General features: G+C 35.9%; 1 protein-coding gene across 4 annotated transcripts in view; it reads left to right on the top strand.

Moving 5' to 3' along the window:
* Positions 1–16486, top strand: part of zgc:172282 (leucine-rich repeat and fibronectin type III domain-containing protein 1-like protein) — a 164788-nt gene extending 148302 nt beyond the window's left edge. For 3 of the 4 annotated variants that reach the window (XM_067451011.1, XM_067451009.1, XM_067451010.1), the window contains 3 exons: positions 1582–1695; positions 2089–2406; positions 16085–16486. In XM_067451011.1, coding sequence (XP_067307112.1) covers positions 1582–1649 — 68 coding nt within the window. In that variant the 3' untranslated portion in view covers positions 1650–1695; positions 2089–2406; positions 16085–16486. The remainder of the gene's footprint in view (positions 1–1581; positions 1696–2088; positions 2407–16084) is intronic. The other variant, XM_067451012.1, reaches the window with a different exon arrangement.
* The last annotated feature ends 225 nt before the right edge of the window (positions 16487–16711 follow it).

The following is a 16711-nucleotide window of genomic DNA, read 5'->3' as shown; positions in this document are numbered from 1 at the left end:
CAAGACATTTTCACCCACAGGACTACCGCATACTGGATGTTTTTCCCTTTTCCCACCATTCTTTGTAAACCCTAAAAATGGTTGTGTGTGAAAATCCTAGTAACTGAGCAGATTGTGAAATATTCAGACCAGCCCGTCTGGCACCAACAACCATGCTACGCTCAAAATTGCTTAAATCACCTTTCTTTCCCATTCTGACATTCAGTTTGGAGTTCAGGAGATTGTCTTGACCAAGACCACACCCCTAAATGCATTGAAGCAACTGCCATGTGATTGGTTGATTAGATAATTAATGAGAAACTGAACAGGTGTTCCTAATAATCCTTTAGGTGAGTGTATATAAATATTAAGAATATACTTTGTAAATATATAAAAATATTATAACAATTTATAACCACAATTAAAGTGAAACCACATGTGTGGTTATGCTTCATTACAAATCTGAGGATATCTCTAAGACCATGAATTTTATAAAGCGTTTCCTCAGACCATGTCAAGTAAGTTGTTAGAGAAAGCTGATAGGATTCTAATAAAGCATTGTATTTCCTTGTAAACACTTTCAGTCTATTGACTAATATCTGGCAAGGTCAACTTCTCATGTTTTATTGTTCTCACTCAACGAACCTTTCATGAATATTCATTACATTTTATCTCAAAATTCATGAATTAATATCTTGAGGTATGTTCACGATACATTACAATTTACTGAAACTTATCATAATCGCTCCATCAGTGTTTCAACTGCAGAAAGACAATATAACAGCTTGTAAACAGTCACGTAGCATTACATTTACCTCAGAAGTTATGCAGTGTCCACAGCTGGTTACTTCACTAGAGAGATGAACTCTTTCATTAAATATATATTAGCCTATATATTCATTATATTCTACTTAACATGTTAGTGATGTTGTGATTATTTAATGTATGTTTAAATAAATGTATCATGAAAATGACAGACACTGTGTAGCCTATAAATGGTTATATTTATATTTTAAAAAATGTATAATTAGGTTTAGAAGTTAATTAAAAAATGACCTATGTTTGCATACAATGTTTTATTTGAGTGTTGATTATTATATCTAAAAATAAATAGCAACTGAATTTAGGATAATAGTCTATGATTGTGTATGTATGTATATATATATATATATATATATATATATATATATATATATATATATATATATATATATATATATATATATATATATATATATATATATATATATATATACACCCTTACTATATCGGTATTAATATTATGTTTTGATATTATATTTTTTCGGGTTTATTTTTGCATCCTGATCACCTTATCAGTGTTTATTTTAAATTTACGATCAGCTGATTGTATATTATCCCTTATTTATCTATTCTGTGACATTATATTCTTTTTTTCAGTAGTAGTAAAAATCTGTTACACTACTGTAGCCCTTCTGCCGCCACAGACCGGCTGCTGTCCTTCACCTACGCAATCAGGTTCCCCTTGAGTGGTCTTCCGAAAGAGACACGAGTGGGCTCTGTGCTGTCACTAACACAGACAGTCCTACCCATCCCTCATGGCAATTTTTCTGTCTTCCCTAGACACGGACAACCCGGAGGTCAGTGACGAGAAGAAGGTTCAACGAGATTGGAGCGACTTTAAAATTTGATGACTCCTCCCGCTGTCCCGCAAGAGACAGCCATCATCCCTGAAGAGTAATGCCACCTTTATTTTTTATTCTTCTAAAGTCATCTGCTATGTGGAATTTTATAAAGTTCATTTCTTTTTTGTACATTTTCAAAACAGCCATAACACTCTGCTGTAAGAGAATGAAAACACCCTGTGATGATTATCACCCTGTCGTACGCATAACCAATACATTTTTTACACTGGTTCTGGTGTAGTTTCTGCAGTCCTGTCTAGTGCATATGACAGCTTTGTTTCAACTTAGCTCTGTGTAGTGTGACAGATGCACTTGTTCCCTATTTGAGCTTATTTTTTCCAAATCTGCACTACCAGCTGAGACATCTGCACTTCATTTGGGTTATGAGAGTATTTTGTTTATCGTTGGCCCCTCTCTTTCTCTCTCTGTTTTCAACCCACCCCAGAGCTCGCCAGGTCATCTGAGTATGGGGAAGAAATATGGGATATTTGTCTGAACCCCTACTGGATTTTCTCCCCTGAGTGTTCACTCCACTATTTTCAAAGGACCATCCAACCGTTTCTTACCGGGACATATTTGAGGACTCAATCCGCTACTGCAACAAATGAAAATAGAGCACAATAACTGTTCTCCATTGCTGGCTTTTGGAACATATTGCCTTTTACATCCTCGCGGCCGGGACTGTCTATGTGTTTGCTGCCGGCTACAGTATGCATTGTTTACTGGACGGTTGGGGTTCAAGAATAACACCTCACTGGAAGGGGTGAGTATACACTTGCTCTTTTGGAAAGAGAACATTCTCCTTGATGTATCTCTAGCAGCTAATGCAAACTGAAACATTAGAAACATTTTACGTAAAAAAGTATTACAACATATTCTATCAAGATGCAATAAATCAAAATGCAATCCGTTCTCATAAATGTTTTCACTGGTTTAAAAACATAAAATGTTTTGTCAATAAAATTATGTAGACTGTTATTGTCAGTAATGTTTTTGTTCTTGAAATAGGCGTCATCTCACATAAACATAACAGAATTTAAATTTAAAAATCTAAACAATTACACTAATAAAAAGTATAATAAAAAAAACGTAATCTTTTTTGGGGGATAAAAAAAGATCCCAAATAATTTTATAATAATTATTATTTTGGGCAAGTACATCCCCAGCCAGTACGGCGGTAAGCTTGTAATAAAGTGTTCTACTAAAATAAGTTGTGGTACTGGTAGCTTTCCATGTGAAATTTGAGCTTGCGTCACGTCTGTATACATAAATAAGGAGTCCCGGGTAGGCTATATCACATATGCGGATGCTGCAGGTGGCGAATCATTTATAGCCTTTTCTCACAGTAGCTATAATTTGATGGTGGATCATAATTGCACTGGAGATGCCAAAAGAAAAAGATTAGACTTTACAGAAATGGAAATCTCCATTTCTTAGTGAGGAATTATTAAAAAAAAAAATGTATTTTTTTTTTTTTTTTTTTTTTTTTTTTTTTTGTATGTGTGTGTATTAGCGTTATGGGTATCGCTAATACACACTAAAAACTGTCTGATGTTAACATTTTCAGTTAGAGAACAAAGTATAACAATAATAAATAATAATACCGATAAAATATAATAATAATTTGCACGGTTTGTGATAAGAGCTAAGCAAACTATTTAATAACCATTGGTAGCACAATTTATTGTAATGCCTTATTCCTCCGAGGAGCCATGTCGATGCACAACCCACATAAAGATGATAATTCCGCAAATAAGTACTGAGATGGCGACAGAGGCAAAACTTGCAGACTGCAGCTTTAAAAAAATCTCGGATTCAGTCAATCTTGAGTACCTATAGAGCAACCTGTCCTCCAACAAAATAAGACTCTATAGGTCGTTTTTCAAGCACCTTATTACGACCTATATTTACGTTTTAAAGTCATGCGCCCTCTAGCTGGCGTAAAATTACGTTACAAAAATTACAGTGTTACGTCTGACGTCATGAAATGACGTATGACTGTTGTTACCAATCAAAATGCGTGTTCATTTTAATGCAATGTGTGGACTTTTTACCACCATTTGTCCTATTTCCATTTAGCAAAAATATTGTTTTTAATTTACAACTACACCCACCCCATCCCTAAACCTACCCAGTGATTTATACGTAGTGCATACACACTTTTTATGAGCACATGTGTTCCCTGGGATCGAACTAGCGATCATATGATCACGTTGTTGTTGTTCTAGTACAATGCTTTACCAACTGAGCTATGCAAAACCTGAAATATTAAGCAGATAAACGGGAAAAATGCTTTACAATGAAAGTGTCCTGCTGTCAATAGGAGGTAAACTTTAGAAAACACTCCTGTGCATCGTACTTAATTAATTAAAATATTGTCGATTGGGGTGCATCTTTAGTAAACGCTCATATGGGTCGTATTTCAAGGAAGTGACAAACGACCTATATAGGTGTATTGATTGGAGGACATGTTGCTATAGAGTAGTATTGTATCCTTCATATCCATATTGCTTCCTTCATATCTTCATATAGTATTGCATCCTTCATATCTGCTTCCCTAAAACGTTTGATAAGTCTTTAGTTTTATTATATTTATAAAAGAAACTAGACTAGTGCGTTTACATAGAAAAACAATGGAATGGTATAACGCATTTGAATGAACGAGTCGATAGCTAACAACACAAAGACATTTGAAGCAGTTTTACTCACCGTCTGCTTCCAACATACAACTGTTAACCTTAAATCGCTGGAACCGCTCCATCTTTCAGCATTAGACAAACTCCAACCGGGAGTTGAACTATACTTTGTTTATAAACCATCATCGCCGAAATGCAGGGAACAAACAAAAACACTTGCGTTTCTGCTCCGGAAAAACAAACTCCATCCACTGTCCCATTAACACTGGGTTCTCTGGGAAGCTGTAAAGGGTTGTCTTGACTTGACAACCAAAAACACACTTCTTTGGTGACATTGTTGATTTTGTGAAGGCCTGTGACTGTAGCGCAGCCGCCAGCTGGCCTCCCTAAAGCCGAGCAAAGCACGTTAATGGGTGTGCATTTCCTTCACTTCCCTAAAGCGTTTGTTCTCTCGCTCTAGTCCCTAAAGCGTTTTCTTTCTCACTCTAGTTGCGCGCGCCCCCTTCCGGGAGAAGATCCCGCACGGGAAAAAACTTCCCGACACTTACGAAAAACCGGAAGGAGTATTTTTGGCAAAGAAATACTCCACCAAATGTCAGCCCTTTTAAAAAAAATATTTTAAATTTGTCCATGTTTAGCATGGGAATCCAAGTCTTTAAAAGTGTAAAAATCTCAGTATGCATGAAACAGCATTTCACCCCCCTTTAATTATATATATATATATATATATATATATATATATATATATATATATATATATATATATATATATATATATATATATATATATATATATATATATATATATATATATATATATATATATATATATATATATATATATATATATACAAAAACACACATATTTGTTTTTTATTATATGATAACATAAGATAATGTTCACTCACTCAAAGGCAATCAGAGTCAGCGATTAGGAAGCTCTCTGCTCTTGTGTTGACATTGCTGTGTCTGTCCTGAGGTTATCAGCTAATGTCTTGCACCTCAGCTTAATGTATCAGATGCTCTACCAAAACTCATGATCACTCATGTGGAAATATAATTAACTTGTTTGTGTTGCATAATCAGTAACTTTCATCTCCAAGTATCACCTCAGACTGCAAACAAATGCCAACATAAGGCCATAGTAAATGCCAAGTATGTAAGTTCCCCATATTCAAGGCTAGACTTTAAGCAGAGGTTATAATGGAGCCAATTTACACTACAAGGTAACTAAACACTATAGTTGATGCACAGTGGATATGAAGATCATATTCAAGTTCAGAAACAGCGCATGCAACAGCCTCATAAATAATTTGATCATGCTGGTATTTTTTTTTTTTAACTGTTGCTAAAAATTCCCCCACTATTCATGCTTTGTGACGTCAAAACAGAGGTTTGACAGAGCATGTCAAAGGGAATAAGTAGGATGCTGCACGCAAACCCAATGCACAAGGGAATGTTACATACAGACACTGGACAATCCATCAGAATAGCAGTTGATGCAGAAAGAGTGTTCCTGAATTACCTGAATCTAGTAGCCTGACATGGTCATACTCAATTCTAGTCAGAATATGAGTCTGAAACTACTCCATTGGGCTGTGATTATGGGGCGTGTTTCATCCGAACCAGGAAAGACATCAATTGGACAGACCTACAACCAATCAGAGCAACGAAGAGACGCATTGTCAAATGTCAGCAGAGCTTAATTGCACTGTGTTGCCAAGTCCGCAGGTTTTTTCTGCGGGTTGTTTTCTATATCCGCGGGTTGAACTGAAGCGACTATTATGTGATATATAGACCCATGAGTGCAAATTTTAGCAGGCAACCTTGTCAAAATAACAAATTTTACCCTCCAAACACCCTTTTTTTTGGAGAACCCCCCGAGAAACTATTGTTTAGGGCTAGTAGTTGCCGTTTTTTTGTTATAAAAACTTGGCAACCCTGTCTGCCATGTGCTGAAAAAAAAAAAAGTGTCTGTGGGGGAGATATATATATATATATATATATATAATGTATAAAACAGAGAATATACAGCGCTCAAAAACTTTAGCCATCAATTAAGTTGCAACTCGCTTGATGAAATATTGATTGAATTTGAGGACACACATGGCCTGGCTGTCTGTGACCCCAGAAAGGTGTTTGATGCCGATGTCATTCGCAATCAGTGGGACTGTTCAAAAGTCTGCCAGGTGAAGGAGCTGACTAAGAAAAATTGACATGGCAACGATTGGTGCTTCACATGGCTATTGATCCCAAAATCAAAGCTTCTGCTTTCAATGACTTTGAGAAACGAGAGCAGTTAAAAGTTCGAAATGCAAAGTTAAGATGGATTGAGATGTTTATTTCCCTGTTCCAGTGCCTAAAGCTGTGAATCAAACCTAGCTGTCAGGAGTTTGCCTCTGTGATACCATCTTAAATTTTGTAAGCAGGCCATGGACTAACACATCAACAACAATAGCTGAGAGAATAATGAGCAATCATTTCTAACTGTGGCATAAATGATACACTAAATGTTTGGGGTAAGTACATTTTTGTTGTTGTTATTTTGTATGAAATTATTACTTTTCTTCAATGTGCTAAATTGATCACAATTGACAGTAAAGACATATTGTTACAAAACATTCGATTTCCAATAAATGCTGTTTTATTCAACAGATCCTAAAGAAAAAGTTCACGATTTCCACAAAAAAAACAAAACAAACCAAAAAATCACTGATAACAATAAGAAATGTTTCCCAAGCTTCAAAACAACATGTTAGAAGGATTTCTGAATGATCATGTGACACCAGTGGCGTAGGCAGAAAATGAATGATGGGTGTGGGCAATAGTGTGGGTGGGCCGCCGGAATAATGGGGGTGGGGGGTCCAAAAAAATCCTATTGAAGCATATAGCAACACAGCAAAAAGTAGAATATTCCTCATATGTTGGACCTTTTATTGTCTATCAACTTTTAATATAGTCTATTCTACATGTTGATCTCTTCTAAAGCTCCCGTAGTACGAGCTGTGTTTGTGAAAGCCTATTTGAACGCGGCACGCATAATTTTTTTAAAATTTCGCTAGGAGGTGCTACTACAGTGTCGCAGAAACAAAATACTGTAACACTAAGCTCCGTGTGATCGGCTGCAACGTGACAAAATTTGAAAACAAAAACAAACAAAGTAGGAGATAACGTTAGATATTTATTCCTATACTGTCCTTATAACTATGAAAATAAATCACAATATCTGAGTCCTGTATAACAACCTGCCATTGCCAAATGTGGCTTATGTACATTTAAGGAAACCTGCTCACAAATATTACATGCCAATGCCATGCCACGGTGGGCCAGACTAGAAACCTACCCATAGAGCAAACCGTGTATAGCTGATGATGATATAAAACAAATAGGAGTTGGCTGAAGATATTGATAATATCATCATATTCTGTATTCATATTCTGTTCAAACCACAAAAGTGTTATGGCGTTGTCCTCTCAATTTTTGTCAAGACGTGTTTCCTTCTTAAATGTGTCATAAATGGCAGTTTAGCCATGTTTTAAAAACAAAAAGAGGTGCTGCTAGTTGAAATCGAATCCAGATATTGCCGCGAAGAAAACCATAACATTCCTACTGGCGTGTCGTAATCGAAGGGACGAATTAGCATATTTGTATCAATATTATAATATACTTCTAATGCATGATACAATAAATCAAATTTAAAATAATCAATAAAGAATTATTATACGTTAAAAAATAGTGTTATTTAAAAACATATATATATTTCCCTGGATCTGACAGGGTGGGCAAGCTGTCAATCTGGTCCACCCGTAGCTACGCGAGTGTGTGACACTGAAGCTTCATGATGCTGAAAAATATATATTTTCTAAGAGTTTTCCAAACCTGTTATTTCATAGTATTTCTCAGTGGCGCTTCCAAGTTGTTAGTTTTGTTAAAAATAGTCCAACTGAACTGCAATTGCACAGTATTTTAGCTGCTGGCAACCCTTCGCCACACTTAGCATTTCATTTTGACTTGTCAAGCCTCATTTCTTCGCCAATTAAAAAATCATTACATGACTAATCACTTCTCCATGCCGATGACACAGCGATAAGCTCACTGAACACATTTTGTTACCACAGACGCTTATGCGGGTTGTCCGTTTTGATTACTTATTTGCCATTTAAATCATGCCATTAAAACAGAAATTACACGAACAAGAGCAGCTTTAAATATTGATGCGTAATTATTAATTATACCAGGATTGTAAGTGCAATCTTACCTCTGTGTTAGACCAGTTGGCTCATGGAAAAGACCTTGAAATGTCCTTTAATTTTACAATTCCAATCCAATCCAAAATTGGTATTGTAAAAAAAAAGAAGCCTATTTTATGCTGTTTTAATTAGCTGTTCTCACAGTTTGTTGTTGTCTCCTGTAAACACACTGTTGAATGAGTCCACGGCGATGTTATCTGGCCTTTGTCTGCTCACCCAGAAGGGATGTTTGTTGATACCTTAATTCTTTGTTCCACCTTCCACCTCTTTGAGATAAGTACTCCGCAATTAGTAATTACCACAACATTGTTAATCACGCAGTACAGCCACGCTCCTCGAAATGAGCGCTTCAGTGCTGGTTTTGTTGCAAACTTTTTGTTTCTTGGAGACTCTTCAGCGTGCGTTTCTGGCTAATTGAAATTAGGAATGAAACCTATAATAACTCACGGATTTGCCCTTTTCCATGAGCCCGAATCCTCCCCTCACAGGGTCAGAGAAAATGCGAATTTACTCACTGCTTAGATTCACCAGATGGATTTAAATGGCCGCCCACATTTAGGTCTCCAAATACGTCTCATTTCGTTCGGAGGTGGTCACACATGGATTTAGGTTGTACAATTATTTTAGAATATCACAACAGGATTTAATGCCTAAATTTCATGGCTTCTGATTTTAAGAAATACAAAAATATATATTTTATTATTTTTTTGTGTGCAATATTTAGTTTTTGTTTTGTTTTGTTTTTGTTTTGTTTTATCTAAACATATAGTATACTGATAAGTAAGGGATAACGTACACCCAGCCAGTTATCGCAGAATAAACCCAGACAGAGTGATCTGGGGCCGTATTCACTAAACATTTTATCTTACAACTAAGAGTTCTCCTACACTCAAAAAATGGCTGGGTTAAAAACAACCCAATTGGCAATCCAGCGCTGGGTAAATATTGGACAGAACACATGCTGGGTTAAATTAGCCCAGTGGCATTTTAACCCAGCAGGCTGGGCTATTGAGAAAACCCAAAATGTAGTCTTTTTTTTTTTTTACCATTAATGGATTTGCTATTATGGGTTATTCTTGCTGGGTTGTTCTTAAAAAAATCTCCTGTACATTAGCCTACTGTAAAACTAGACAATCATGAAAGAACAAATGAAGAATGCATGTTTAGACTGTTAAAACAATCATTTTTATTGCTTGACAAATGGTACAATACACAAATGTGGTAAAATTGGCAACAATGACAACTATAAACCTAATATATTCTGTCAATGTATTCAAGTTTAAATCGAACTTTTATTTTGACGGGTTGCCGTGACTTTTGAGTCTCTGTGTTCATGATATGCACGCGCGCCCGTCATTCACACAGAGACGCAAAACATGGAAGAGTAATATTTAAATAGTATTTAATATACACAGACACTCGTATTCGGCTAGTCTACTTGTGAGTCGATGCTATGCAGATACTATTGTCACATTTTTAACATTTTACATTTTTATATATATATAAAATGCGTATCATGGTGCATCATGAAGGTGCTTCTGAGAATGTTATTTAACCGTTTTTCATCATAAATTATACAGTAATTCAAAGTTTTTACTTCCAAAAAGAAAAACATTTACACCTTACATAGGACAGATGGTCAGTAAAATTACATATAATGCAATGTTTAAAAATCGTCTGCCATATTTAATAAGGTATCTTACAGTTATCCAAACTTATCAGTTTTCTCTGTAAAAAAAAAAAAAAGGATCAAATAAAAAATACAGGCAGTGTACGTAGAACCAGATGAAATTTCTATGCATCTGTGTATATACGTCAATTAAATAGGTTAGCACTACAGCGTTTAGAGTTGAAATGAAGCTTACTTATCTCTCTCTTTTGGAAAGTGACGTGGCCAACATTCCCCTGTGTGTCATTTGCATGACAGACTGCTGTTTTATTAAAGAGCTTCTGCAATTTATACCCGGCTGTCATTCACCGTTTGCCCCTGGGTTTGCACAAAATCCATTGAAAGACTCCTTTATTTGATATCTAATGGTCAGGCTGGATTTAATTGCAGAATCAATAGTGCTGACGAGAAACAAGGTGTGGCGATATAACTCATAATGAAAGCTATAATGGCAGGCAAACCAAGTAATACGATTCTATGAGTGCTGAATGCCGTCCTCGGTTTCTGATGAAGAAGAATAGATGTGTTTACGCTCAAGTTTTCATCTAAGGGTTTAGTATAGTTCTTCATCAATTTTATTTATGTGTGGAATAGTCTTGCATAAGCCCTCTCGATTGGCTGATTTAAAAAAGACAAAAAAGAAAAGAAAAAAAAGTACAAAAAAATTGATACATCGTTTTAAATTCACTTTGTTTTGTGCGCATATAAAAAACAACCATTCAAGTTTTATGTCCGTTTTTTTTATTTATGTTTTTGTTAAGTCTCATGTTCACAAAGCTGCATTTACTTGATCAATACAAACAGGGACCCACTTTATATTAGGTGGCCCTAACTACCTATATAATAACATTTACACTAATCATTTGACACAGTGCACATATTGTGTACATTGTACTTGTTAAAAAATATATCTGCATGTAAATACATCTGTAATTAATTTATGTAGTTACAAGTATAATTACACTGCTGACTCTTCCCTTAATCTCACCCATCCCACCACACCTGTCCCTAACTTTACCCGTATCCCACCTCAATATCAGCAAAAGTGTTTTTGCAATTCAGCATGAACACAATAAGTGCATTGCACTTATATTTTGATGTAAGTACATAGTAGTTCAGGCCACCTAACATAAAGTTGGACCAGAAACAGTAATATTGTGAAATTATCACTTCTAAATCTATCTTCTATTACTTCATTACTCCAGTCGTCAGTGTCATATTATCCTACAGAAATCATTTAAATATGTTGTTTTGCTGCTCAATACACATTTCTTATTGTTATCAATGTTAAAAAAAAGGTAATGTTTTTTGTGGAAACTGAATGTTTTGATTCTTTGATGAAAAAACTCAATTATTTAAAATAGAAAACGTTTGTAACATTGTATAACTACAGTTACTTATGATCTAAAGCGATGAAAGGAAAAAGACCCCATGATTTACTCACCATCAATCCATCCTAGGTGTATATGCGTTGGCCAAGCTACTTGAAAAATGTAGTGAGCTAAGATAAGCTACAGTTACTCTACGTTAAATTAAGCTTCACTACACTGAAGCTACGCCCCTGGGAAATGTAGCAAGCTAAGCTACAGCAACTTGGCAAAAGCAGTTTACTACATCTAAGCTATAATTTTAACTTCATTCCAATCAAAGCTATCTGAGTGATCAATACAAGTCAAGCATATGGATATGCATCATTTTTCAGTTAGTCAAAAACTGCCCAAAGTCAATTTGGCAACAAAAACATGTGAACCATAATACTTATAAAACCAGGTGTTGAGAGTGTGTAAATGGACTGCATTTATATAGCGCTTTTATCCAAAGCGCTTTACATTTTTGCCTCACATTCACCCATTCATACACCGACGGCGATGTCAGCCATGTAAGGCGCCATCCAGCTCATCGGGAGCAGCTGGGGTTAGGTGTCTTGCTCATGGACACTTCGACACTTGGTCAGGTGGAACCGGGGATTGAACCACCAACCTTCTGGTTTGTAGTGTGTGTGTGTGTAGGTTCATCTGTATGTGTATGATATGCATACACACCTGTGTTTAATAGACTTGGGCACTTTTGCAGGACACAATGTAAGTTAATTTACAACTCACAGTACAGTAGCAAAATAATTAAGGCTGCTTCAAACAGTACCATGGCAAAAAACAGCCTCGAAGTAGCTACCGCACTACTTGATCAACAAAAGAGCTTCGCTAATGAAAAGCTATTTGATTGAGAAAACAGCGACGCTACTGCCCAACATTGTGTATGACATTCTTCTTTTAGATGAATACCACCGGAGTTATATTTAAAATGTCCTTGCTCTTCCAAGCTTTATAAAGGCAGTGAATGGGAGGCCAAAATTTGAAGCCCAAAAAAGTGCATCCATAAAGGACTTCTGAAGTGAATCGATGGGTTTATGCAAGAAAATATCCATATTTTTCAAATATCTAGCTTCCATGGCTTCTGTATTCACTGTATACACACGCCTCGACGTGATAAACGGTATCTTTTCCATGTTAATTCGAGTTTTTGTCCTAGCCAGCCGCTATTATAAATACATTTCAGAACAAGCATTTGTATAGCTGAGTGATCAAGCTTTCATGACACAATAGGATTGTAGTTTGAAGTTTATTTATCTTCTTTATTTACCCGAAATGGTCCCCTCGCCAGAACAACAGGCATGTCTTTTCTCTTTGTATAAACTCTCATATATCTTAAGTAGTCTGTTTACATCGTCACACTCCAAACTGAAAACATCCATTTTTCACCTAACAAGATTAAACACCGGAACCGCTTGGCTTTTCGGGTAGGTGAGAGTAGAAAACGGCTGAGATTAAAAACAAGCAGGAACCGAAACTTCACTTAATATGCAAATGCCTGGAGCTGTTGATCTTAGCCGTGTTTGGATGATTTTGGTTGTGTGTTGTTCGGTCTACTATCATGTATGCACTGTCATTTAGAGCTGCGAGGCTCCAGACAGATCCATCTCGGAGGCCACATGCAGCGTGAAACATCCAGTATCTGTCTCAGAGCTTGGCTGGAACATATGGCCGCTCTAGAGGCCAAATTCATGCCGGTGAATTTTCTTTTGTCAGGACCACGCTAAAAATAAACCAGTTGTGACACACTTCGATCAATATTGATGGACGTTCATTTAGGTTTTGATATGAGATTGATTGTGGTGTTTGCTGAAACATGGATGGAGGTCCTTGCCCAGCTGTTGAAGGTGGTCTCGGCAAATGTGTTTGACCGAAGCAGAAAAGGCATGGGGTCGAGTCTCTGGCAGGGATACTGTCTAATCCCGGCTGCTTTCATGGTCTCTCATGCTTTCCAGAGTTTGGCGGCACCGTTTGCTGCGCCTGCCAACAAATTAACATTTATATCAGCTGTTCTCCCATCCAAAGGGTCCAGAAGACCAAAGCAGAGACCACCATTGTAGATTTGAGGGGATGCCAGCACTCTGCTGTTTATTCCTTTTGTTCCTTTATGCATACAAGATCAATGTAATGATATATGTCACAATCACCATTTATGAAAGCCAATTTCACCCGCTCCCTCTGGTCTTTGAAGACTTCAGGCTATGAAGGAATACTCCAGCTTTGGTGCAAGTTAAGCTCTGTCGACAGCATCTGTGGCATAATTTTGGTCATAGCGGGATGCTTGGCCCTCTTTTATATCGCCTTGTTTTCCTATTACATATTTTAGTAATCATCATAAATTACATAACATTTGAAAGCTTAAAAAGATGCTTCTTGTGTAAACCGTTGTGAAATCGGACACTGCATTACCATGAAAACAGTACTTTAGTTCCTTTTAGAGGCGTTGTCGTGTTTCACATTACAAAAATTATTTGAACCATTATATAATCAAAATTGTTTTAATCTTGACAAAACATACATCATTGGAAAGGTCTGAGACTCAAGGTTCCGTGTATAGTAACTGTTTTGTTATAGAAGTTATATTGTGACTGAACTGTATGAATTTATTACAGGAGAATGCATACAATAAAATTCAATTGAATATGGCCGTCACATGGTGGCTATTTTTGGTTTAGCACCTAAACAAAAATAAAATGAAATTTGATATTAAAAAAACTTAAAAAAATTTGGAACACAACTTAGACATATGGCGTTTGCTTTTTTCTCCATATCCCATCTTTTCCCATCTTTATATTTTTTATTATAAAAAGATTTTAGTTCAGCACTTTTGATTTACTGTAAACCTATGCTTCTATAACTATTGTTATACCTTTTTTGTTTAATTTGAGTTTCTTAAAAAAATAAAAAAACACAAACCAACTTTAGTTCTGCATTAATTGCAACCATTTATTTTTGTATAGTGCATTTTTTACGTCTATGCTCAAAAAGGGTTCAAGTAAAGGTGACGTTTACAGTAATCCACCATGGATTTATAGAATAAACATTAAAGGTTCATGAACATAAGGGAAACAATGTAAAGTTGACCATTTAGTCACTGGGTTGATTTACTGACACAGAAAAAGGACATCTGACCGTACATGAATCATTATAAATCACTGATCCCAGATCAGGCATTAGGATAAAAATAGTTACACACGTTTTGTCATCACTGTCGAGTCAATATCGTAACAATCTGTTTGCAAAGCCTGTGCCAAAATTGCAACTGATTTATCAAAGAATCCACAGTGAAATGTACAGAAAACAAATAAATAATGCTTAACTGAAACATTCACATTGTTGAAAATAAATAACCACATTCCAAGCATTAGGATCATTTGGAAATAATGCTATTTGATGCTATCACTCTTCTCTCCTCGTCATCTTACTAACACGCCAGTAGGCGGGGCCAAAGCTGTGATGATGAAGTAGGTGTTGATTTTCTTTGGCAGAGGCGTTATTTCACCTATAGCCACATTCCACTAGTTGTTCTCTGGGCAATAAGTAAAAAATAAAAGCTGTTTTGTTGACTAACACGTACATTTTCAGTTCTAAAGCTCTTTTTTATATATAATAATGACCACTTATATGTCAATAGCTCAAGGAAAATGTTATTTATCTATTCATAACCTCTTTAAACAAAGTCAGGAATATTTATTACAGGAATATTCAACATATGTTTTAACATATTGATGTTTTATTACTTATAGACCTTTATAATGTTTCAGAATATCTCTATTTCAAACAAACAGTGTTCTTTTGAACATTCTCTTCAAAACCTCATGAATCATGTTTCCATAAACATATTTAGCGGCACAACTGTTTTTAACATTGATAATGAGCAATGTTTCTTGTGCACCAAATCAGCAAATTGAAAAGATTTTTGAAGGATAATGTTTCACTGAAGACTGGAGTTATGATGTATTGAAATGAAAAACAGTTATTTTAAATTGTAATAATATTTTGTTTTTTACTGTATTATTGATCAAATAAATGACAGATAGACACAGACAGACAGACAGACAGACAGACAGACAGACAGACAGACAGACAGACAGACAGACAGACAGACAGACAGACAGACAGACAGACAGACAGACAGACAGACAGACAGACAGACAGACAGACAGACAGACAGATAGATAGATAGATAGATAGATAGATAGATAGATAGATAGATAGATAGATAGATAGATAGATAGATAGATAGATAGATAGATAGATAGATAGATAGATAGATAGATAGATAGATAGATTTTACCATACACATAAATTCACTCTGGTAATCATTGTGCCACAAATGCTGTCGAAATAACTTAAATTGTATCAAACTGGATCATTCTCCTAAATTGTATGTTAGCTAACCTGCGAGCAGCTTCACGATGACTAGGCAAGGGCTACAGTCTTTTCTTATCTCTGCAGATGCTTCACACCTTCTGCCAAGGGCTCTGATTTTGTTTCTCTCTCTTATTTCCTGTAGATATTCATCCTCCTCCTCCCATTCAATCATGCAAACTACACCAGTGAGAGGAAACTCAGATGGGACAAAGTAAACAGCATGTCTGTGCTTCCTGCACTTTCATCAATCTGCCCTCCTCCTCCTCCTCCTCCTCCATCTCATCTGGCTTTACAGTGTCAGTCATGACCCTCCCGCCCAGTGAGAATTGAAACTCAAAGGACTCAAAGCAACAAACAGACGGCGGCAGCAGTCCCAAATGGGAGCACAAGTATACCTGTTAAAATTGAGTTGTTTGGTCACTTTTTATTTTGCCATTTTCTTTTGTAACTGTACATAAATCAATTTAAGATCTTATAGTTTTGTACATGTAATTTTTATGGTGTGTGATTTTTTTTATAAAATAAAAGACTAGATCAATTCTAATGGTCTCATTTAAAAGTGTTGCATTCCTTTCAGGAATTTTCTTGTAAATCGATTTACACTCCTAACTGTTCATTTCTCTTCCCTTCATAAACAATAAAGTTACAGAAAACGCAATTATCACTACACATGCAAAATTATTTTCTGTGCTAACTTTGTCAAAGCTGTTAAAATCAAACAGGATTCTGTTTTGTCATGCTGATGAAGTAAACACCCATATAAATGAAC

The sequence above is a fragment of the Pseudorasbora parva genome, chromosome 8 (genome assembly GCF_024679245.1).
Source record: "Pseudorasbora parva isolate DD20220531a chromosome 8, ASM2467924v1, whole genome shotgun sequence".
NCBI lineage: Eukaryota > Metazoa > Chordata > Actinopteri > Cypriniformes > Gobionidae > Pseudorasbora > Pseudorasbora parva.
This window is presented reverse-complemented; position numbering and strand designations above follow the sequence as displayed.